The sequence below is a fragment of the Lontra canadensis genome, unplaced genomic scaffold (assembly GCF_010015895.1).
Source record: "Lontra canadensis isolate GAN:19392208 unplaced genomic scaffold, GSC_riverotter_1.0 scaffold34, whole genome shotgun sequence".
NCBI classification, from domain to species: domain Eukaryota; kingdom Metazoa; phylum Chordata; class Mammalia; order Carnivora; family Mustelidae; genus Lontra; species Lontra canadensis.
The window spans coordinates 9694638-9720610 of record NW_022631028.1 but is presented as its reverse complement, the minus strand read 5'-3'; the positions used below and the strand labels follow the sequence as shown (position 1 = coordinate 9720610).

The following is a 25973-nucleotide window of genomic DNA, read 5'->3' as shown; positions in this document are numbered from 1 at the left end:
GGAAGCACTATGTAACAGAGACTTCAAATAAACAGTGAAGCTGGAGTGTTCTCCCCTAAATGCTAAATTGTCATTCAGGAAGTTGAAGGAAAACTTAAACAGATTTTCTAGCCAGTTTTTTTTTAAACATTGAAATTTTTAATGTAAATCACAATTTTTGAGATTTGTATTGGAGAAAAACTCAGCAAGAAAAATATTATAAGAATAGTGACCTTACTATACAAAGTCTCACTCTCAATACATACAAAAATACATTTTTCTATTGGCAAGTGTTCTTTCATTCTTCAGTGGAACTCTGTAGTCACATGCATTGACCAGAATTCTGAAGGAAACAAGAAGAGGAGATAGAGAACCAGTCTCATGCTCTTCCCAATACAGATACAACGTGCCATATGGAGCAACACAACCTTTGGCAAACTTCAGACCATAGACTGCATGATTTAGGAGTCACTGAATTGAAATTTACAGTTCCCAGATTTCTAAGGTGCTAATGTCATAGTTGTCTGAAAATTATCAAAGGCAGAGAAAATACTGCCTCATGGTAACATACCAAATAGAAAATAATTAGCACTTTCAGGCAGCAGAGATTGGAACAGCAAATGTTCTCCAAATTCTCCACCAAACTCACCTCAAATTTCAGGATAGCATGAAGAAATTCCAAGGCAGCAAAGCATACCAAATTCTAAAGTTTCACATTCTCATAATGCATCATTCTAGAATGTTCTAGAATTCTCTCATGGACCTTTGTTAGAAATCTGATTCTGGGTATTTAGACCAGAACCAATAGTCAAGACTATTGGGTAAACCAGACTCTGATAAAAGAAAAGGTATTGCAGAATTCAAAGCCTTTACAGCAGAATTTTTGTGGAACTCACCGAAGGAGGAAAGGAACTTCTTTAGGTTGGTAAGTCATCAGCAAATCTGAATGACATTTGTTGGGTTTACTGGCCATGCTGAACAAGTAGGAAGACTGGAACAGAAGTCAGGGAATTCTGGCTCTTTCATTAAAACCCCATTTGTGGGTATGTAGGATGCTTTCTCTCCCATCCAAAAGACAATCCAAAAATTGCCCCAAGGCCTTTAGATATAAAATAATAAATGACATCACCTTTAATGGTGAAATGAGGAAGCAGAAAATATAACAGTGAAGAGTTCTACATCATAATGGTAATTTCCTTAACAAAAATAACAAATCACAGGCCATCAAACTGATCAAAACGAAAGTATGGGTCATTCCTCTAACATTTCAGAATTTGTTATTACCATAATGGTGCTATATACCAATACTCATTATATCTATATATTTCTTTGGAGTGCTGAGATTTTCATATATTTTTTCAGCGTAAGACTTTTTCTATGGATATAGTACCTATGACATCGAACTGGGTTCCAGTACATAGAATACCACATTTGCACTAACAAAATATTATTTTTCATTTTATACTTTTCTTTATCTTTTTATCTTTATCTATCTTTATCTATTTGTACTTATCTTTATCACTGTCTATATATGATGAAAAGCATTTAATATTTTTATTTCCAAAAATTTGTCTGTAATACAGGATTCGTGTTACCCTGTATGTTATGTTAACTGTATGTCTTACAGAACAGCAATTATATTGGGTGTCCTTGTTTCTTTGTAAGAAGACGACCTAAGACCATTAGGCTGTTGTGAACATCAAGATCATTTCTGCACAAGTTTTCTGAGATAAATAAAGGCTTATGCAAAATGCTTTTACCCTGATACCAGCTACAGGTGCAACTAGGGAGTAAGTCACCTCCCTTGGGGGAATATAGAATTTCCTCTACTGTAGCTAGGTGATAAGACCTGCCTGGTTCCTTGGCTAACAGCCGGGTAACCCTAGAGAAGGAAAATTATTTAAAGGGCCCTTTCTAAGGCTGGTATGAAGGTGAATTTTTTTGTCAGTGGAATCAGCTGAACGATCTATTCTGTACACATGAGTTTGAAGTTGGCCTTTAATTTCCACCTGTTGCCCAAGAGTTTAAAGAAGAGAGAAGGTCACCCTTACTAGGGTAAGAGATAAAATGTTTTTGTCTGTGGGTAAACACAAAATCACATCTCTGTTAAGGTGACCCCTTGGGTTTAGCACAATTATTGAATTTCCTTTCAGAAGGTATGGTTGCATAAATATTTCTTATGATTTAATCTTCTGCTAATCTAAACAACTTTTCTTAAAAAAAAAAAACCCAGATATGCCTCATCCTTTAACACTGCCAATCAGCAGAAATCTGAATACTTCTACCAGACGTATTTTAAATAAAGCACTGTAAACATAATCATTTTCTCTAAATTTTCATCTCTACAGAAAAATCTCAGAGCAGGTGCCAGCTTTCACTCAACTACTGTTTCACATATGTATTACAATGGAAAAGACAACCAGTGAATAAATATAGAAGTAGAGAGAAAAGGCTGGAAGCAACCCCCCATTGAAATAACAATCTTTTCACTGGTTGGTAGGATTATGGCTAATCTAATTTTGATTTTGGTCCATGGACCTGTATTCCCTACAAATTTTTTTAAAGATTTTATTTATTTATTTGACACACAGAGAGAGATCACAAGCAGGCAGAGAGGCAGGCAGAGAGAGAGGGGCAAGCAGGCTCCCTGCTGAGCAGAGAGCCCAACGTGGGACTCGATCCCAGGACCTTGAGATCATGACCCAAGCTGAAGGCAGAGGCTTAACCCACTGAGCCACCCAGGCACCCACCCCTACAAATGTTTAACATTCTCTTTTGTACAACAAGCATAGATTCCTGTTATAACAAGAATATGGGTGTGTCTATTGCATAGGAAGAGTCTCAAGGATACTAGATTAATATACAACAGGAGATGGCACTGATGTGGTCTCAGACGTTTAACAGGTATTGAAAGGCTCACAGAATTCCTTTTCACAGCTAGCTCCACCTGCTTGAACAATAGGAAGTGAGTAATAATACAACTAAAAAAAAAACCCAAAGAGATAAATAGCAATTTAAAAAAAATTAAAGCATATTTCCTTTTAGGGGCAACGAAATGAGCAACATGCAATGAGGCCTTTTAAACTCAACTGTCACAGAGCACCATTAAATATTCACACGAAAGAGATCCAGGCAGCTTAAAGATGAACGTTGCCTTGTTCCCGAGAGGCCTAATCCATTTGCGACAACATGAAAAATATTCAGTGCATCTGGTTGGGGCCCACATGGATGATGACGTGTTTCTCATAAGCCCTTTTCATTGTTTTCTCGATTTGCTTCAAAAACACTTGTGGGATCCGTCCACATAAAGTGTGCACAGTCTCCAAAAACTTCAGCTGGAGCGGGTAATACATGGATTGAAAGAGATTGTCTTGAAAGGGAAACTGAAAAAGGATTTTTTAAATGATAGAAAATGTTTAGTGACTGAAATGCCATTTACAATGCAAACAACATTTACTAAAGAATGAAACAGGGAATTAAGCATGCCGGCATGGGTTAGACATTGGAAGGAGATTCAACACCTGATTCAATCCTGTGCAATCCCAGGCAATTACTTACCTTCCCTGGGCCTCAGTTTCTTTCCCTCTTAAAAAAAAAATGATTTATTTGGGTCCTTAAAGCTCTTAAAATCTAAGATCAAAATGTGTCTTCAAGAACAACATATTTTCTATATAGTAGGCTCTTGCTGAAGAAAAGCAAGGCATAACTAGAGACTTGAAATCTACTGCCTTAAAACATTGAATTCTCCATATTTTTTGTATTTGTTGCAACTTATTTTAAGATTTATTTATTTGAGAGAGAGAGAGAGCGAGCGCGAGCGTGCACATGCATGCATGCCCGTGGTGGGGAGGGGGCGAAAGAAGAGGGAACAAGAGAATCTCAAGCCAACTCCTTCCTTAGTGCAGAGCCAGACATGGGGCTAGGCTTCATGACCCTGAGATCATGACCTGAGCTGAAACCAAGAGCCGGATTCTTAACAGACTGAGCTATCAAGCACCTGTTTGTTGCAATCTTTTTTTTTTTTAGATTTTATTTATTTGACAGAGAGGGAGATCACAAGTAGGCAGAGAGACAGGCAGAGAGAGGGGAGAAGCAGGCTCCCCGCTAAGCAGGGAACCCGATGCGGGGCTTGATCCCAGGACTCTGGGATCATGACCTGAGCTGAAGGCAGAGGCTTAACCCACTGAGTCACCCAGGCACCCCATGTTTGTTGCAATCTTAATGAAGAAACTTTAAGGTACGTCCACAGTAATCTCATGAAGTCCAGAGTTTAGCCATTACGTAAAATCTATCATCACTGAACTTCATTTCAATAATTCAGTTACCAAATATTGGTTGTTCGTTTTTTTCCCACTTAATATTGGGCTTTTGATTTGATTTTTAATTCTCTAATTTTCCCATGGAAGGTGTTTATGAGAAGAATTTTCCAAAATAAATCTTTCTGACCACTTAGTCATGAGCATGTTCAAATTTTTATTACAATCTGGTTGAAATGGAAAAGGCTTCCAATAGGTCAAGTCAAAGATTCATTGTTGGCAAGGAAATTTTATACAGAAAGACCAGAAAAAAAAAAAAGGAACGAAAGAAAAGAAGGGTGAAAGGTCAGTACACGCTTGCATGGCAGCAGAGTGGGTGGGTGTCTAGTTTCCTAGAACAAGTTTTAATCCCTTTAAAGTTCATCGGAAATATTGCTTAAGCATGTTTATCAGAAATGTGAATTTCTTCCTGGAAGGAGATTATGCATTATGTAACACAAAAAGCACCATGTTTTGGACAACTGTTTTCTTTCTCAGCACAATTTAGACCACTGATAAACTCCTTTTCGGTCATGGGGTCCCTAGTGACAGGAAGAGAATAGGTCAGAGCTTTGGAGGCAACCTTGATTTTCTCTTTCCCCCACATCCCTCATCTAGTGTATCAGCAGGCACTGTAAAATCTGTCTTTACCATGATGCCTGCATGTGGCCACCGCTGCCTACCTTCCTGTTGCTCCCATGTCTCACCTTAAAGACTGCAGTAACTCTTCATAAATAGCCCTTGTGTTCTCACTCTTGCCTCCTTGCACCGAGTTACCAAGGTAATATTTTTAAAGTCTAAATCAGACCATATCATTTTTTTGCAGGGGCTTCCCACTGCTATTAAAATAAGATTCCAACTCCTCTCTTATTCCCAAGGCTCCATGAGACCTTGAACGCTCCTTGGTGTTCGGTCCTTCTGGTCACCTTCTGGTCACCTCCCTGCCGTTTGGGCACACCAAACTCATTCCTGCCTCCAGGGCTTTCCCTGGGTTATTCCTTCTATTAAGCAGGATCTCCCCAAGACTGTCCAGTGGCTGCCTCCACTGATTGATCACCTATCACCTATCACCCCTGAGGACCCCAGCTCCTGAACGCTCTTCCCTGCCCATGACTCTCAGGCCATTACCCTGTTCTGGTTCCCTTTTAACACCTTTCACAACCTGGTACGATTTTTATTTCTTTCTCTGTCCATGTGAGTATTACCTGTTTTCCTCCACCCACAGTATATGCTTCATGATGACTACTTTGTCAGTCTTGTTAATTTCCAAGTGCCTAGAACCTAGAATTGTTCCTGCATAAAATAGGCTCTTCATAGATGATGGCTGCAAGGTTTACTGACAGAATGTCTATCTGATAGATGATTTCCTTGGATCACAATGGGAGGAGACTGCATTTCCCCTTCGCACAAATGCGGATACATAGGCTTAGGGTTTGTGTGTGCAAGTGAGAGAGAGAGAGGAGAAGGGAAGAGATGGAGGGGGAAAGGGAAGGGGCAGGAAGAATACTTTCAGAGAGAGATGAAGGGAGAAAGAAATAACAGTATGAGAGAGAGAGAAAACATACTTATAGACAGAGGAAGAGAGAGTGAGTGAGACAATGTGGACAAGGTAGGAAAGGAGGTAAGTGTGAAACTGCTATTCTTTTTCTCTTTTTCTTTTTTTTTTTAAAGATTTTATTTATTTATTTGACAGACAGAGATCACAAGTAGGCAGAGAGGCAGGCAGAGAGCGAGGGGGAAGCAGGCTCCCCGCTGAGCAGAAAGCCCGATGCCGGGCTCGATCCCAGAACCCTGGGATCATAACCTGAGCAGAAGGCAGAGGTCTTAACCCACTGAGCCACTCAGACGCCCTGTGAAACTGCTATTCTTGAAACAACTTCTAATTATTGAGCACAACGGGTATGTCAGGTACTGCACTATGAGCCTAAAAAACCATCATTTTGGGGCACCTGGGTGGCGCAGTCGGTTGGGCATCCGGCTCTTGGTTTCTGCTCAGGTCACCACCTCAGGGTCATGATCTCAGGGTTGTGATCTCAGAGTCATGAGATCAAGCCCCGCATAGGGGCTCCACATTCAGTGTGGAGTCTGCTGAAGATTGTTTCCCCTCCCTTCCCTTCTCCTCTGTTCCTCCCCAATTCTCAGGCTCTCTCTCACAAATAAATAAGTAAATAAATAAATAAATAAAATCTAAAAACCATCATTTTGTTGCATCCTCACAATTTTATGAGGTAGATGATAGTATCATTCCGTTTCACAGATGAGGAAACTGAGGCCCAGTAAAGTAGGAACACAGAGTTAATGACTAATCATGGGAAAGGGACAAAAATTGGCCTTGCGTTGAGGTCTGTCCACCCCCCAGCCAAGTCCTGACCCCACAGTGCGTGGCCCAGTGGAGAGTGTGGAAACATGTCTTCCAAGGATGGGGTTGGCCATATTCCTGATTGAAACGCCTGAAAGAAAATGGTCCTTGTAGGCCCACGTGAGGATCGTCACTGGGTGTATTTGGCAGGATCATTTATGACCCAATTATTTGGCTTTCTCTCTGCTCCTCCAGAAAGCAAACAAGACTCAGGGTAACTCAAAAACCACAGTTGCTCAATTCCAGACTAGGGCTGACAGATCTCAGAAGAAACCCAACGCGCCTCTGACGGACTGCGGCAAACTCATCTCACTTCTGTTTGTACTCCTGAATGGTTCTGCCCCAGAGTCAGGGTTTGAATATCTGAAGTGATGCTATCGCTAAGTACAGAACAAATTTTCTGTGTAATTAAATCACCTGGTCTTTGAAAACCAACAGCAGGAAATGTGGGAGAAGAAAACAGTGTTAGCTTACATGCAGGCTAAACTCATTCCCTGCAGGAAAAATTCTGGGAATTCTAGCGACTCTCCTTAGGAAGCTGCACATTTTTCACACAGAAAAAAATGTGTTCCTGTGTCTCGGGATTCGCTTCCGCCAAAGCCCATTTGTGAAACTCCGAGGGTTTGTGGATTTTTAAGAAAAATACCTCTAACAAAGTCTACATACTTTGTGTGGGGTCAGCAAATCTGTTCTATAAAGGGCTAGACTGTAAATATGTTAGACACTGTGGGCCACACAGTTTGTTATAAATACTCATCTCTGCCATTGTGGCTTGAAAGCAGCCACAGACCAACACACAAATGAATGGGTGTCACTGTGTCCCGACATGACTTTATTTATGACCGCCGAAATTTGAATTGCTTATAATTTTTTCATGTCATGAAATATCCTTTTTTTCTCCCAATGATTTACAAACCTGTTCCGAGCCCACACGTCTTACAAACACAGGCAGCAAGGTAGATCTGGCCAAGTTTGCTGACCCCTACTCTAGGTCTTGGAATTATCATTTCAAAAGGGACATCCTTGAATCTCTGTTGCTGGTCCCCCCAGTGATCTCAAGGTAAAAAGCAATGTGGAAAGCAGCATTTCCCCAAGTGTGGGATGAAAGGCAAGAGCCGGCAATATCTGGCATTTTAGGCAGTAAGCCCCAAAGTAAGTTTCTTTCAACCTTCCCATTTACTGCAAGAAGATAGTTCCCAAGCGTCTTTAATGTCTCAACACTTCGCTAATCAATTTCTCCAAGGCAGTAACCGGGGACCTGAGGCTGTGAGAAGTCCAGCTCCAGGCCAAAATCCTAGGTGTGGTCTTTCAGACTCAACAAGGCTGCTGGCAGTCCTCTGGAGGCATGGGGAGCTGCCCTCCTGACACCAGATTTGGTACAGGGTCAAGAACTCAGACCCCTGCCCCCAGCCAGCCACGTTCAAATGCGTATCTGCCTTCAAATGCATATCAAATGCATATCCCAGACACCTCCATTTGGAGGCTTCCTGGGAAAGGAGGGGTACCTTTCTACTCCTCCCTCCTTCCCCCTCCCCTGGCCTACAGGTCCACAAGGATGCAGGAGCCTTGAGACGATCTCTGCCTGTTGACCAGTACTCTTTGTTGGGTACAGACACAACACAGGGGAGTGGGTGCCTCTTTTTGTATCACTGCAGTATGTATAATAAAGACTTGATTTTTACTTTTAGTTTGATCCCTGGTCCTAATTGACCACCTCCACACTGGATTGCTCAACAGGAGGCTGGCAACCAGGCAACCCACTCAGCTTGAGTTGAATAGTATCATTTTGTTCTTATTTTTTGACCTTTACCCTAACACATTCCTCTCTGCTATGGCAAACAACACCAGATTTCTTTCTGGGTCTTTCACGTCCTCCTTAAATGAACTTACTTAACGACCCCTAACCCCCTCAAAATGAATGACTTACTTGTAAAGATTAAGAGTGGCCATAATATGAGAGAGCAAGTGGATACAGTGAAGTGGTGCCTGAGATTGGGGACAGGGGTGGAACTCAATGCTTTGGGGGAATTCTTTGGCCTTCCAAGGTGCTACGGACAAATGCACCTGTCCTGTTCCATGTGGAGTACGTATGCGTCTGCTCCATGGGGTGGGGGGGGGGGAGGAGCACACTTACATCCCGTATTGCTTCATAGAGCGCTTTGAAAGTGGGTTGCTTATCGTCATGGTAGACACCTCGGTTCCCGTGCAGGACAGACACGCCTTCCCGCTCAGCTTCTTTGCAGTTACTTCCGTACATGCAGTGATCAGGGCGGTAGTTCCACTGGCAGGGGAACACATACAGACACTCTGGTGGGGACAAAAGAAATATGTGTCTGCAGTCAGTGCCCGCTCTCCTCTGTGTGCCTGGGGCTTAAACCTGTGTTGCCAAAACTGCACGCCACATGTGATTTCAGTGCTTGTGAGTGTGACTGGGACTCACGGCCCAACCTTCACCATATTTTGTCTGTATTTTGAGATCAGGAACTGAAGGGGCACATACTCGTGATGCTGTAGGTTTTACCCCCAGAAAGGAGGGCAAAGCATCAGGGACAAGGAGGCCAACAAGGTCAGCAGACAGCCTGGGTCCAAATCCCCACTCTCTCACAAAAAAACACCACAACCTAGGCCCAGCCATTCATCCTCCCCATGCTTCACTTTTCTCGTCTGTAATATGGATAGGACAGGAACTCCCTCTAATCGTGATGACTAGATTTTAAAAACACGGGTAAAATGCTCTGCCGAAGGCCAAACACACAGTGGTGGTCAGCAGTGTTAGCACTTATAATCAACTCCTGGGGAAGGTTTTATGAAACAGACAGACTTGGAAAATTGCAATCAAGATTGGAGCAAAGGTTCATCTTTGGATTAAAAACCAACCAATAAAATCAAAATGAAGGAAAAAAACAAACAAAAAACTACAACAGTAAAAGGGAGGCACCCCCCCACCCCCACAGAGCAAAGAAGGAAAGAAGTGTCTGTGTCAGGGAGACTACACACATTGTGGGTGAGCATGCGCACACTTGTGTTCTTGTACGTGTATCTCTAATCTGGCGGTTCTTCGTTGGGAGCCTCCCTGGGGGCCCATTCCGCAATGTCTGGAGGGAGACACTGTTGTCATACATGGAGGAGGCCGCTACTGGTCTCTAGTGGGTGGAGACCGGAGATAGCCTACACATTCCAGAATGAAGAGGGCAGCCTCCGCAAGAGTCGTAGTGCCAAGGTTGAGAAACTTGGCTCTGATCCTGTTGGACGGCTAGGATTACAAAATTAGCAACAAATTCATGACCCCTGAGCTTCCTGGCTCCTCAGCTTGAGGCCTTTAAGGGTTGGGGCAAGGGCAGCAGGGATCAGAGCTCTCTGAGTGTGTGTCACTGTTCCCGAGAAAGGCCTCCTGTGAGAACACAGAAGCGTTAGAGCAAATCAATGACCATTGTCAGAAAAGGAACACGGAGATGAGTTTGTGGGTTGCATTGATGGCTATCCCCTCTCATGGAAAGGACCACTACTTAGAGACAGCTTCCAGAGAGCTTTGAGACGGAAAGCAAACAAGGGAGAGATCATCACACATCCCTTCTGGTGGCCTGCGGGTAGTAATTTTACCACTCAGTCTTAACGGGCCATGGTGAAACCCAGGCACCCTCCAATTCCTAATCATTCATGACATCCTGAGAGATTGTCCTCTTCCCTTTCTCAGGAGAACCCCTTCCCACCGCGATGCTGCTCTTAACCTGCCTTTGCTTCCACACTTGCACAAATATAATCTCCCATAGCTGGGAGAGAGCAGTGCTCATTCTAAAGTCACATTATCTACAATTAAACTCCTCTTGGATTCGGGTGATTTTTCTGCACTCCAGTGCAGGAGGTGGGCATAAGGATTTTATGAGGGAAGATATCTAAAAGTGCTTGTGTGCTTTTAAACTGCGTCTGACCTCAGACCAGTGGTGGCCTTTCGTAACCTCCTGAATCACTTCGCTGAGTTATGATACCTGCCTGGGTATTTGCAATTGAATCCCTGCTTAAGCACCTGCTAATGTTCCTTGCTGAGTGCATTGCCCTAGAATCCATCTCTGTTTTCGTACATATGCTGACTGAATCAACAAGTATTTATTGAGTGCGGGCTAAATACGCAGTGGACAAAGAAAGTCTGGTTCTTGCCTTTGTGGCATCTGAGATTGGTGATGGAGGTTTGCACCTCTTCACAGATAGTGCAGGACCCTGGGGCAAAGGAAACCTTCCCTTTCTTTGAAGCCTCCTTAGAGGACCACGCCCAGTGAGGGCCCTCCAAGGCAGATGATGAAATAGAAAGGCTTTGAAATCAGACAGATGTATGTTCAAAGTTGGCTCCCACCATCTCCTAGATCCATAACCTTGATGGGTTACCTGGACCTCAATTTAGAATCAGTAAAAACATGCCAAATTATCTGGGGTTGAACTCCAGCTTTATTATGCTAATAGTGAAACTGCTAAGGGAGCCAGCTCTGGAGTCAACCCACTGGCTTTGACTGAGCCACCCAGGTACCCCTGGAGTCAACCCAGTGGCTTTGAATGATAAAACTGCCACTACTTGCACGAACTCAGCCAAATTATTACGTAATATTTCTGAGTCTGAGTTTCATCATCTGTGAATGGAGAAGGACTGTAAATATCTTGTCCAGTAGGATTCTGGGCAGTACTAAGTGAACTTATAAATACAAGTATTTGGAACAGTACACGACACATAGGAGGCATGTAATAACTGTAAGCTGTAATCATGACTGTGAGCATTGTTATTGTTATAAGAACTATTGCATTAGGTCACTGGAAGAATAAAACAAAATAAAGGGAATGAGCTTAGCATAGTTCTCGACACACAGTACCTTGGTAATAAATGTTTTACTCCAGTTGTTTCCAGACAAGCAGGTGGCCAGACATTCTTAACCTTTTATGGATCACAGATCTCTCTCAGAGTCTAATGAAAGCCTTAGACCTTATCATTGGAAAGGTACAACTGGGCATATCTAAGAACATTTGCTCATAAGTTTAGGGGTTTATCGATTTCCTAAAGACCAGCTAAAACCCAGCTGTTGAATCTCAAATATGAAACTAGATTCCAGACAGAATTCAATTCACATCTTTACAATCCCCTTCAGGATTTCTCAGAGGAAGAAACACAAAATACGTTGAGCATGTAATTGAAAGAAGAATTCATTCACACAATGCAAGACATTGGTGTTGCTGGATGATAAGGCTCTGCTCCTGCTCTTGGGGAATTTATACTCTTGTAAGGGAGACAGTATGTAGTTGAGTCAAAATGAACATTTTTTTTTTTAATCAGGGTTTTTATCAGGTTTCATAGAAAGGATATTTCATCTAAACTCAGACTTACAGACTAAGGATGGGATTTTGACAGTCAAAAACGGAGGCCTGGAGGAGGATTCAAGGAGGAGAAAATGGCCTGATCCTGGTGAAGAGTTTGGAAATCAGCATGTGCTTTACGAAAGATAAGCTATTTAATTTTGCTGGGATAAATTCAGTCTCTTCAAAGGGGTAAGATAACAGCAGCAAAGTTGTCATATAAATAGACTGCTTTGACCTAAAATATTCAAGAAATATGTATCTATGTTGGATTGCAAGTAACTAACTTCGATTCCAGCTTGAAGAAAAAAAAAAAGAAGGAAAAGAATTTTCCCTTTGGAAAGAGAGGGACTAGGTCATAAAAACCAGAGGTAATGCTGAACCCAGTCAGGAAGTGGAGCAGCTCCTGGACTCTGACAGGTGGGCACTAATTAACGTCAGCTTTTCAGCACAGCTGCCAACACCGCCAACATCACCGCCTGGGCTCCTTTCTGCTCCTGGATCCCCAGACTCAGGTCCATAGGATATGTATGGTCTGACCGGGTGAGTGGGAGTCAGGAGAAGACAGAGCTCTAGGACTGCATGCAAAAGCATGTGGGGGGGTGGGGGGTGGAGAGAAGAAGAGGGGGGTAGATAGATAGAGAGAGTGGCCTTGCTCTTCTGGCTCTGGATGACCAGATCATGGGTAGTCTCCCATCCAAAGAGAAATAATTTTCTAGGTTGGGCTAGGCACATCTCTCTCTCTCTCTCTCTCTCTCTCTCTCTTTCAAAAATATGAATTAGGAAACAAAGGGGGCTGTTACCAAACATGCTTCATCATTGGCTGTGGGTTTGTAAGGCGGTGTAGGCTCAGGGTTGGGCCACGTGAAACAGAATGCTGAGAAACAGAATGGAATCAGGTAGGCGTGGAGAGGGGCAAGGATGGCAGAGGCCATGGGGCCTCTGAGGGAGGGAGAGGTCAGTTTTGGTCCTTAGCAGTTTCTCAAAGCTAGTTCCCAAGAGGCCTAGGATGATGTGAACTGTGTGTTCCCAGGGCCGCCCCCTGGTCCCTTCCTTAGCTGGCCTGAGTTTTGCTCCCTGAAACCTAAACATATTAATCAAAGTATATCTTTCTGTGTAGCATGCTCTTCTGGCTTCGGTCAAATCTACCCTTTCTAGAGAAATCTGCTCTCAACTTGAATTTACAGGCAGAGCTGTGAGCTCTGTCTTCCACAAGGAGCTACCTTGGCTCACCTGCCAGGAAATGTCCTGTGGGCTGAGGGACCTGCGTGTCCCTCCTGAGCTTTAGCTCTCTCCTCCTGTCTAGTACCCAGCTCTACAATTACATACCCACAGAAATTTACTATCTAATTATGGCAAGAATTTTAAAATATTTTTAAACTAATGACTTTTATTTTTAAAAGTCGATTATTGGTTACAGGAGGCTATAATAATCATACCACTCCAGACATGTGCTCAGGTTTTTTGTGCATTGCCTTTTTTTTTTAAGATTTTATTTATTTATTAGAGAGAGAGAGAGAGAGATGGAGAGGGGGAATAAGCAGGAGGGGAACAGCAGGCAGAGGGAGAAGGGGCTCAATATGGGGCTTGATCCCAGGACCCTGGGGTCATGACCTGAGCCAAAGGCAGATGCTTAACCCACTGAGCCACCCAGGTGCCCCTTGTGCATTGTTTCTTTGTCCACGGCAACCCAAAGGACCATAACAATAAGCAAGTTTATCTCCCTTCTCCAGGCCAATCTCCTCTCCCACCTCTCCCTCCATCCTTTCTAGGGATAAAAATGACCTATCTTTTTTCTAAATAGTTTTTTGGCTAATAGAAAGTGATCACAATATAAACAAAGAAAGAGCTTATCATGTGAAGGGTATCAATGGGTTTCAGTTCAAAGATCTCGTATTTAATGAAGTATGAGAAAGGACAACCGAATGCAGGTCACACAAAGAACCATCAAGGAGTCACCTAAGAACTCGCCGATCGAAAGCCAGAAAACTTGGTTATTGGTACTCTTCAGAACCAGGGTTTAGAACAACTTCAAAGTATTCGATGAGATTCGAGTACTCAACGGATTTAAGATGGGGTGTACAGAAGCCAACAAACTCAGCTGGTTTTCAACTCCAATTAAAGACAAGGGCTCCTGTCTAATTGCAAAGCTGCTTACAACTGCCTTCAAGTATTATTTACTCACTGATCACGTCCTCAAATAATCTGCAACAGGCTAAGAGGATTTGTGGGGAGGAAACTGTGCGCATCTTTAGAATTCCTGCTTGGGAATATGTCCAGATGGGCTTCTAAAAGACAGTTTTAGCCACATAAGAGAGAGGAAAATGCAATATGTAAAGGACAAATAATTCAGTGCAGAGATACATTTTGGGATGTCCCCGCCAGCTCTCTAGGACTGCCCCTCTTAGAACTTCCCCTCTCCCCCAAACCCAGAGGGCGGATGTCAGAGCCGTCTGGGTTTGTACCCCTGCTCCATCACTTGCTAGCAGTGCTGCAAATTACCGAACTCTCTTTCCCTTGGCATGTTTGTCGGTAAAATGGGGATTATATTCTCAGGGTGGTTGTGAGGATTAAAGAAGATAATGCTTAGACTGGCACCTGGCACTGAGTCTATAATAAACGTCAGCCATTATTTCTTAGCGGCGCACTCCTGACCTAGCTGACCCACACCGGAACCATCTGGTTTCTCCCCCTGGGGGAATTCGGAACGTGGCTGGAGTTCATCTTGGCACATGGCGCAATCTGGAGTATGAAACGTGTGGTACTTTGAGGAGCAGAGAAGGAGGTCCACAAAGAGGGGAATAAGCAATGTCTGTGGGAGAAAGCAAGCCCACGCTGGCCTCCTCCTCATTCTCCCTCTCCTGCCTCAGGTCCTGGGCCCAACCTGCTGGCCTTCCTGCCTCAGTTTCTAGCAGACACCAGTTTGCTAATAAAAAAGTATGCTTTGGGAGCACCCGGGTGGCTCAGTGGGTTGAGCCTCTGCCTTCGGCTCGGGTCATGGTCTCGGGGTCCTGGGATTGGGCCCTGCGTCGGACTCTCTGCTCAGCGGGGAGCCTGCTTCCCCCTCTCTCTCTGCCTGCCTCTCTGGCTATTTGTGATGTCTGTCTGTCAAATAAATAAATAAATCTTTAAAAAAAAAAAAGTATGCTTTGTACTTGGACTAACTCCGGGGGTCTTTTACATGCAGCCAAAAGTCCTAACCAATCCATCTACACCTAGAAAAAAGATGAAATCTGCGTAGGAAGAAAAAGGAGGAGGCATCTTAACAGTTCATTACCAGGAACCTTAAAGTTCCTGTTACTGTCAAAGGGAAATGGATTAAAACATGCCACCAGCAAATAGCCAATACTTTGAATCTAATGAATTCATAGTGGGAATTTCCCCAGGAACTCTTTCGATCTGCTTTTTTTTTTTTTTTTTTTTTTTTCCCAGGATTTGCTCCTTCTAGATCCAAAGACCTATGGGGATTAGGTTTTATTTCAGAGTTTTGTTTAAAAAAAAATTTCAAGTACATAGTAGGTGCTTCCCGAGTGACAGGTTATCATAGGTGGAAGCCTTTACAGACAGGAGTTTCTATTTTAGGATTTTGTAAAGACAAAGAAATGAACTCAGAGGTCTGGGTAATGAGTGCTCCCCCCACCCCCCGCCAAAGATCTTCCTCGAGAAGACATGGTTTTGATTTTAGCAACATTAAATAAGGTTTTAGCTAAGAAGAAAGAAAAGAGGAAATTTTATTAGTTTTAGGTGTCAACAACAAAAAATACAGATCAGAAATTTTCATCTCCCTTCCTCCCCCAAATCACTGATACAATATAAGGAATTTTTTTTTTTTTTTTTTTTGCCTCACCTAAAAAGAAAAAGGAATTGGGGAATCTAAGTCCTTATTCTAGGCTCATTGAACCCTGAACAAGTCACTTAACCATAGGGATTCCAGGAATCAATTCCCTTCAGTCTAGCAATTGTTTAGCCATGGAAGGCCTCCTGTCTAGCTTACAAAGCTGGCATTCAGCTCTGTGCCCTGCCATTAATTCTAACCACACTTCTTAGAAGAATGGTGTGGCCAAACTCGAAGAGATATTCTCCAAAAATGGAGTCCAGTGTTGGAGGTTGCAACATTTGGCCTTTTGTGTCAGCAGCATGAGGGCCACCCCTGGGGGGTGAGGCAGGGGCGGGGGAGCCTGTGGGGGGCGGGTGGTGGTGTGTGTGAATGAAAGGGCACACTTCACAGGGGAACCCAGGCATAATTCCGGCTCAGTCAGTCACAGACCGGGCTGGAATGTGCTTTGGGCAGTGCGGTGGGCGGACTCCTACACAAACAGCATTCTCACAAGAGAGCCTACCTGGATTGAAATAAAAAATAATATTTAATAAATCCTGGTCTCCCCATGTGATGGCATTCTTGTACTTCTGGTACAGAGGGTACAACATGTCCTCCCAAGCCAAGCCTGTTGGAATCATGCTGTTCTGCAAAAGAGAAAACCATCAGAGGGGCTGAGGCAAAGCAAATACATCCTATCGCCTGAGAAATGATGGAGAGGAACTGGTTCCCCCAAACCCTCCAGGAATGAAGCAAATACAGGAGGGGTCCTGCTGGCCTAAAGACATAGGACAAAGCAAAACTAGAGCTGGAAACCATAGAGTTTTGCAGGATGGATAACACATGGATACAAGAGGGACCAGGAACCAGTAGCTGGGGCTATCATTTCTACTAAGAAAACTGTGCCCAAATTGAACTCTTCTTCTCATGCTTAATTCTTGCCTCAGAAGTGAAGGAACAAAGTACAGATAGCAGATTTAAAGTATCTAAGGAAAAACACCTTTTCCTTGTCTTAATATAATTTGCTTTTAAAATAAAAGCAACACATTCATAGACTAAATATTCAAACAGCACACAAAGATAAAATTAAAAAGTAAAAATATTCTTCCTCCATCCTCCTTCCATCTCCACCCCCACTTTCCCCAGAAATATCCACAGTTAACAATTAGGTATTCTCTTAGGTATTTTTCCGGAAATTTCTAAGCCATGAAAGAGATCACACTTCATGGTACCATGCTTTGTTGCATTTTCACTTTTCCCCCTCAATAGTGTTTATTATTTATTTCTCTTACTCATAGATTGGTCTAATTCTTAATAGGAGGACAAGTTTTTAAAAAAAAAAATTTTGATGGTTCTCTACTGATGTTCATTTAGGCTCTTTCCAGTTCTTTACTAGGATAAAAGATGAGGCCATGAGCAGCCTTGTACAAATCTCTGTATACTTATATAAATATATCCTGAGGAAAATTCCACAAAATTTCCCATGGTTTTTGAAGCGTTGGGTATACACAGAGTTCCAACATTATAGAATTCAGAAATTCAGTAGCATTCCTGAAAAGCAACTCTGGTGAAGCTTTAAATTCCATAACCACCTGGACTTTTCCTGAACAAATATTTCATAACGTTCCAAATATTTTCCTCTTCCCTGGCTCCTTCCATTCTCACTGACAATCCACCTACTTCCAAAATCAATACACTGACAACCTGGGAACATCACTAATGAAATGACTAAAAATCCCAATTTTTAAACATGAAATATAAAGTATTTCCTTACCTTAAACTGGGTACTTCTTATGCGAGTTAAATTCATCAGCATGACTCCTGAATTAACTCCTGCAGAGCCATAGAAAGGGTGCCGAGCAAAGCGACTATACCAGCCAATCTTGGGGATTTCGTGCTCGGGGGCCATGGCTGCAAGCTGTGTGGCATTAAATTGCCTCAGAAGCTTCCAGATGTCATCAACGGGTCTCAGGAAGAGAACATCTGTGTCCACGTAGAGGAGTGAATCCACATCCTTTAGAATCACCTTTGTGTGTTTGCGGGAAGGAGGGAGAAAACAAAATGAAAACAAATCAGAAATAAAGGAAGTGGCCTGATATGTAAACAGTGCCACCGACTTCAGTGGTCAGTGTCGAATTCTAGAAAGGGTACCATGCTCTTAGCTTCCATTCCTCCCATCTCCCTTGACTTCAGGGATAATATTAAGCGATGGGTAGAGACTCAAAGGAAAATAATTCTTAACTCAGGATGGTTCAATTCCAGGACCCTACAGTATATTTGGTAAGGGTTGAAGTTTCAAAGGAGTGACCACATCAGCTCATGGACTGAGACTCTCTCTTATTTTATTCTCCAGTGAAGCCATCTGTCTTTCTCTCTTAGTTTTCTCTTGGAACAGGAGGGTCTGGCATTAGACAAATTGAAGTATTTACCTCAAAAGCCAGGCTTTGAGGTAAATACTCTCTCTCTGGATCCATTTCTTCTAGTGTTGATGGGTATGACTGCATCCTCGTGCAATGACATTTTCAGCTAAGATTTAGTCTTGGGATTTGGTAAAACGAATCATCAGTCAGCTTTGTTTGCAGATCAGAATTGGCAAACTTTTTCTCTAAAGGGTCAGAGAGTAAATCTTTCAGGCTCTGTTGCTACAATACAAGTCTGCCATTATAGTACAAAACTTAGAACAATGTGTGAATGAATGGGTGTGGCTGTGTTTCAATAAAACTTTATTTATGGAGACTAAAATCTGCATTTCATTTAATTTTCAGATGCTACAAAATCTTTTGATTTTTTTCGACTGTTTGAAATGCAAAAGCCATTCTTCATTTGTGGGCTGTGATTTCCAACCTCTGTTGCAGTTTAGTGAAGCCAGCCACTTAAAGCGATTGAGTTCTCCTGTCCTAACTGCTTAGCTTAGCAGAGTTTTGCCCTGGGGTTTGAGACTTCAAAGTCTGTTAGTGATAGTGTTATTTGCCTTGTTTTACCATTGTTCCCAAAATTTAGTGGTCGCTTAATTAAGGAAGGATTTGAATTTTTCTGGGTCCCTAGCCTAACATCATCCTAATAACATAACAACACTTGCAATGGGCTGAATGCCTGTGTCCATTCAAAATTCATATGTTGAAGTCCTAACCCCCAGTGTGATGGGTATTTGTAGAGGGGGTCTGTGGGAGGTAATTAAGGTTCAATTAAGTCATGAGAGTGGGGCCTTCATGAAGAGATGGGTACCCTTATAAAAAGAGATGCCAGAGAACTTGCCGTCTTTCTCCACCATGTGAGAAAACAATGAGAAGCAGCTGTCTCAAGGCAGGAAGAGGTCCTTCACCAGAACCCAACCATGCTGGCACCCCGATCTCAGACTTCCAGCCTCCAGAAAGGTGAGGAGATAAATTTCTGTGTTTTAAGGCACACAATCTCTGGTATTTTGTTATGGCAGGTTAAGACAATATTCCATTGGGATCCCCAATATTTAAAATTGATGAAAATGCACACTGTATGATACAGGTATCATGGGAATTTCAGACTTGAATGATTTCAGAGCTTATGTGATCAGCTCCAGGATCTACCTTTAGTTCCTCATCTACTAGAGGAACAGATTTTACCAACTGGGAAAAAGAAATTAAGAATATTGATCACCTGAAATTTTATAAGAGAAATTATCTTGACATCTATTTTAACAAAATTTTAGAATTAGGATAAATTCTTCAAATTGAACACACAAACTTCAAAAAAAAAAATCCTCTACCTTATTCTTATTTTTAACTCTTATTTTGCCAGGGAAAGGTAAAAAATTTCCACAGATTAGCATCTGTCTGTTAATTTTTTTAAAATCACAGTTACATATACTGGGAAGGAAAGGCAAATTCTCTACAGAAGTATGAGCAAATGCATGTTATGACAGAAATTATGTCTCACACATAAACACAATTATGATTTCTTGCATGCCTAATACCATCCCAAGTACTCAACATCCCACCAATTTGTTTTATTTGGAAGAAAAACTAATAAAGAAAAGGGTTCTGTCCAAGTTTAGATGTCAAATAATGCTAATGATTGCTGGATTTGGGCCAATAAGGGCAAAGCAAAATTAAGTCACTTTTTAGAATGTGTTTTCAGGGAAAAAAGAATGTATGGTGTTTCAATAAAAAGCTAATTTAGAATTCCAGAATCAGAGAGGAAGAGAAAGTTATTTCAACCTATGTGAAATAGTACAAATTTCTCTCTATGCCTGATTATCTAATAAGACCTGAAGAAAAGCATATAATATTAATGTCTTAATCAATTAAAGGTTATGCCATCTATTAAGCCATCTAACCCAAAAGAATCAAGCTTGTGAGCTTGATTACTCTAATTTTTTTGTTGGCTCTAAGTCATCATTATTATTAAAGCTATCATTACTTTCTTCAACAAAATGTTACCACCCCTCATCAAAACAAAAAAGAACAAAAGACTCTTCTGACAAAGGTCTGGAAAAACAAAACAACACTAAAAAGTTCTGAAGAATGGAGCTATTCCAACATGAAGGTACAGGCAATATGTTTAATCAAGAGTGAAAAAGGCAAAAAAGTTGTATTGGAAATGTATAAAATCACAATGAACTTAAATAGGGTAAAATTTTCACTTAACCACTATCTTATTATTTGACACACAAGATTGCTTCCTTTTTTAATTATTATAAACAATACTATAATACTATTTTAGGGGGACTTTTTAAAAAGAATTTACTTATTTATTAGAGAGAGTAAAAGAAAGAAGGAGAGTACACAAGCAGGGGGAGGGGCAGAAGGAGAAGGAGAAGCAGACTTCTTGCCGAGCAGGGAGCCCAAAGTGGGGCTAAATCCCAGGACCCTGAGATCAGACCTGAGCTGAAGGCACACACTTAACTGACTGAGCTACCCAGGTGACCCTTTAGAGAGGTTTCCAAGCACATAATACAGCATTTCTTTTTCTTTTTAATGTAGTAAACATTTGCATGGTTAAAAATAAAAATGTATTAAAGTAAATTTGTTGGCAATTTATTCTTCCTGGTGATTTTGTCAACAAGTCCCATTCCTAGAGGTAACTGACGATACTGGACTGATCTGTGTTGTACCAAAGATATCTTATACATGTAAGAATAAAAAGCTATACACATACAGTCCTCTCTTTCAGGCTACACATGGTAGCATGGTATCCACGATGTTATCAGCCTGCTTTCCAAAATAAATAAAACAATCATGCAGAAGAACTTCACATATCAGCATATACAGATTTTATTTCTCATTTTTGATGACTGTGTAGAATTTCATTGTGTGACTCTACCATAATTTACCTCGTTACACACTGCAGGGCAGTTAGTTTACTTTCAAGCTTTTTGTTATGACAGACAGTGTCACAATGAGAAACCTCCTCAGCTTAATTCATTTCAAACATACATGAATGTATGTGTAGGATAAATTCATTAAAACATAATTCTTTTGTCAAAGAGTACACACATGTATAAGTTTGATACGTGTGGCCAGACCACTTCTCTACAAATGGACTGATTTAGCCTTCGGCCAGAAATGTAAGAGGCTGCCTCTTACCCCTTACCTTCACCAGCGTCCTGTTTGGTCATGTTTCAGGCTTTGGCCTACAAGGAGCACACCTCAGAGGGGCTTAGCCTATCAGTTCATTTCAGTTTGTGTTTTCCTGCAAGTCTTGCCCTGGTCGACTGCTTGGGATCCAGCACTGTGGCAAGAGATGATGCATGTCTGGAAGACCAGTGACAACCATTTAAGGGCACTTAAATACCAGTGCTGGCCCCCACCAGATAGCACCCACATAGGCCCCAGATCTGAGGACCCATGCATGGGAAGCCCTCTCCACACCATCCTTCTCCAGAGATATATCTAATCCCTCCTCTGCTGCTTTGATTTTAGAGACGTGCTTTCTGGACTAGGACCAATGAAGAAAAACTCAGGAGTAAATTTTATGGCTACTATTTCTGGAAAACTTGCATGTCTTTAGTGAAGATGGCAAAGCCAGTTCAATGCACCTTACAGAGGCAAATCAGGGCCTGTGCGTCAAATTCAACCAATGACTGGATTTTAAAAATATTTTAATACATAATCTTTTTTAAAAAATTGAATTAGTTACCAATATTTTGTGAAAACTGAAGATTTCTCAGAAATCCCTACATTTCTGTCTTGAAGCAAAACAAACAAACAAAAAACAAAAAAACTCTGACAGCTCTGGCAAGAACAGCCTGTATCCTCTAAGGGACAAATCTGCTGGTCCTTGTGGACAGGCACTCCCGACATCCTCAGTACATTCATACAATGAACATTTATGGAGGGTCCATTAGGTGCCACGTGTGACCACCAGTGACCAAGAAAGAAAAAAAAAAACAAAACTGCTCTCGTGTGGGAGTCAGATAATAAATAAGATAAATATATTGGTTATAGAGTCCATAAGCAGGTGAAGAATAAAGCAGGGAGAAGGACCAGGGGTCCCAGGTAGAGAGGAGTCTGCAATTTTAAGTAGGGCTATGGAGAGAAGTGTCACTCTGAAAGAGGTGAGCAAATGAGAATAAAGCAGGCTGGTACTTTTCCAGAACAGCATGGGACCACTGTGGCTGGATCAGGGCCAACAAAGGGAAGAAGAGTTGGGGACGAGGATAGAGGGTATGTGGGCCACTTAGGGCTTTGCTTGCCCTTGGAAGAACTCTGGTTTTTACTCTGAGTGAGAGGAGAGCCACTGGGGAGCTTTGACAGGGCTGACACAGGATCTGACTTAGAGAAATGGTCACTGTGAATGCCATATTGAGGACAAACAATTAAGGTGCACAGCGGAAGCAGGGAGCCCAGGGAGAATAGCATCTTAGTAACTCAGGTGAGCTGTGTTGGTGGCTTGGCTCAGGGGGCAATGAGCCAGCGAGTGAGAAATGGTTAAATCCTAAACAGAGTTTAAAGATAGGGCCAACAGCACTTCCTGATGGGCTGTAGGCACCACATAAGACAGACAAAAGTCTAGAGCAACTCGAGGGATTTTAACCTGAACGAAAGGTACAACAGAGTCACCTCTACATAAGACGGCACCTGATCTGTGTCATTCCCAAGTTACTTGTCTGGCCCTCATGGGTACATACTGGCATGGTGGCTCAGTCGTTAAGCAGCTGCCTTTGGCTCAGGTCACGATCCCAGGGTCCTGGGATCGAACCCTGAATTGGGCCCATGCTTGGCGGGAAGCCTGCTTCTCCCTCTCCCACTCCCCCTGCTTGTGCTCCCTCTGTCGCCATGTCTCCGTCAAATAAATAAATAAAATCTTAAACAAGAAAAAATCTTGAGTCTGGTGTTTGTGAGTTCAATTCCAGCAGGATGACCCTGGCCCTGTGACTTTGGACAAATCACTCAGTCTTTCCAGGTCTCCGTTCCCCATTTGTAAAAGGTGGAAAGCATCATCATCGTCACCACCTTCTCCCCAGGTTGTCCTAATGATCCAGTGAAATAACACACACAAGGTACTTGGTATAGTGGCTGCTACACAGTCAGTACTGTGTTTCTGTACTGTCACATGGTGTTATTGTAAGAAGTCTCTGTGTTTTCCCTTGTCAAGTATCAAGTGTAATTAGTTACCATTGCCATCAATGCCCACAGCATTTCAAAACAATTTAACCACAAAAAGCCTTTAATACAAAGTCAAGCAGAGAAGTTTTTGAACCTTCTGATATCATCATAATCTACTTATTACCTTTACTGAAAGCTAGTACATAAGGCTTTTTTACTCTTTATCTGAAAAAAACAAAAGACCAGGGCGGGAGGGGGGAAAACCCACTCTTTCTATAACATTATCTCTGGAGGCTAATTCCACAGCAATTATTGCTGGTATTAATTTGAAGAGGATCATTTGGCCATGTGATAATGGAAAGAGGAATATTTACTGAAAGGATATAAATTAGCCATTCTAATTCCCTTATGGAAATCAGTCAGCACCAGAAATGAGGCCTTTGTTTTCTTAGGAAAGGGGGGGGCAGAAAGGGCACACAATAGCTATTTGTACCTCATCCTGCTGGCTGTAATGGGCGTTGCTGTCCCTGCTTCATTCACTGCCCTAACCTGGGTGGCTGTCCCCAGGGAAACCTGCTGGCTCTTTGTGCTTGGTGAGGACCAGAGGTTGGCCACAGGCAGCAAGATGATCGGGGACTCACAGGCTTACCTTCAAGTTTGTTTTGCCCCAACTCAGTTATTTGACAGTATAACTTAGTGACCAAAAGCTCAGGGTTTGAAATCTAATTTCAGTAGCTCCCCACAATTCATGAGGGTTATGTTCCCAGACCCTTAGTGGATGCCTGAGACCGTGCAAAGGGACAAACCCCCTACACATACTGTGTTTTCTCTTACACATATACGCCTGGGATGAAGTCTAATTTACAAATCAGGCACAGTAAGAGACTAACAACAACAATAAAATGGAAGAGTTACTACAACGTACTGTAATGAAAGTTATGTGACTGCTGCCTCTCTCAAAAATACCTTATTGCACCATCCTCACCCTTCTCCTTGTGATGACGTCAGATGATGAAATGCCTAGGTGACTGCACAGAGTGAGGTGAGTGACGTGGGCACTGTGACATGGCGTCAGGCTACCAGTGACCTTCTGACCGGATGTGGGAAGGAAAGGATCCTCTGCTTCCGGGCTGTGCTTGATGGGGTGAACTGACATGGTGCAAAGTGAAATGCGGATAAGAAGGGGGACCATGGTACCTGTGTTCAAATTCCAATTCCCCCACGAACTGTGTGGTCATGGGCAAGAGACTTATGCTCATCCTTTAAGTGGCATTGGCCACCCACTTCGGGGCGCTGCAGGGACGATGAAATGAGACCGGGCGATCGAAGCCCCTGGCAAACACCCAGCAGACACTCAGTGGACATGCCATAGTCTCATTATCATCCTGTCTCACCAGGGCTAGGATCCTTGATTCACAACTGGGGGAACAAGCACTTGGCTATAGCAGCAGAGGCAGTTGTAGTAGTAGTAATGACAGAATGAGGGATATTGTCTGGTCTCCAGGAAGTCTAATGGGGGAGGCAGATAAGAGGCAAAGCAAAGTGAGGTGTGCAGGATGATAGGGTATGACAGAAGCACACAGCAGGGTGCCTAAACCAGCCTGCAGCAAAAGCAGGGAAGACTTCCCAGAAGAAGCAACATCTCAGCTGAGCCATATATGAACATCAAGGCAAAGAGTCCTACAGATCAATGGAACACCTTGTAGAAAGGTCCATACCTGACAGAGAATGTGGTGCAGGATGAGATGGCCAGGTGCCCAGGGTCAGGGCGGGGGAGGGGGGCGCGGCTAGAGCAGACAGTGGGAGAGCCAGAGAGCAATTAGGCTGGCAGAGTGGGGAGGCCCCAAACAGGAGCTATGCCCATACATCTGGACTGATTCCTGAGAGCAAGGTGGAGATGTCAAAGGATGTGAACCAGAAAGCCCAAGGTCAGACACATCCTATCTTATTCACACTGCCCACATCCAACCATAAAGAGTCCCGTCAGTTTCTCCTCCAAATACATGTGAATCTGCCCTTTTCTCTCCCTTTCCACCACGTTTTCTGAGTCCAAGGCATGATTACAGCTCCCCTGGAAGTCTGGACAGGTCTGTTTGCTGGTCTCACTGTGTCCCTACTGACTTCCCTCCAACACATTCCTCCCAGACCAGCCAGAGGGTTGTTTCATCTTTGACCCATGGGGTATTTACAAGTGTGCGGTTTGATTTCCAAATATTTGGGATTTTCCAGATTTCTTTTTGTTTTTCATTTCTAATTGAATCCCCTTGTCGTCCGCGAGCACACTCTACATGATTTCAATCCTCTCGAATTTATGGTCCAGCATATCATCCATCTTGGGGAATGTTCCCCAAACATATGAAAAGAATGTTTATTCTGCAGTTATTGGGTGGAGTAGTCTACAAATTCTCTAGCTGCCAATTAGGTCACTCGGTTGAAAATGTTGCCAAGGACTTCCATGTCCATACTGATTTTCCATTTGTTTATTATAGCTCTGTGGAGTTTTTTCTCCAGACACTAAAGAAGGAGGGGGGGGAATTGTGAAATTACTGCAAATTCACTTATATCAACAGATATGATTAAGATCCAAAGGTTTATTTTTGCTTTTGGTTCCCTAGTGTCAGGAGACATACTTAGTAAGGAGGTGCTATGGCCAATATCAAACAGGT

At 42.6% G+C, this 25973-nt stretch overlaps 1 protein-coding gene across 2 annotated transcripts in view; it reads right to left on the bottom strand.

Annotated features, from left to right (window-relative positions):
• Window positions 1-2921: 2921 nt before the first annotated feature.
• GXYLT2 (glucoside xylosyltransferase 2) overlaps window positions 2922-25973 on the bottom strand; it is a 109453-nt gene continuing 86401 nt past the window's right edge. For both annotated transcript variants that reach the window (XM_032867409.1, XM_032867408.1), the window contains exons 4-7: window positions 17559-17810; window positions 16308-16431; window positions 8768-8940; window positions 2922-3362 (exon numbers count right to left, since the gene is read on the bottom strand). In XM_032867409.1, coding sequence (XP_032723300.1) covers window positions 3180-3362; window positions 8768-8940; window positions 16308-16431; window positions 17559-17810 — 732 coding nt within the window. In that variant the 3' untranslated portion in view covers window positions 2922-3179. The remainder of the gene's footprint in view (window positions 3363-8767; window positions 8941-16307; window positions 16432-17558; window positions 17811-25973) is intronic.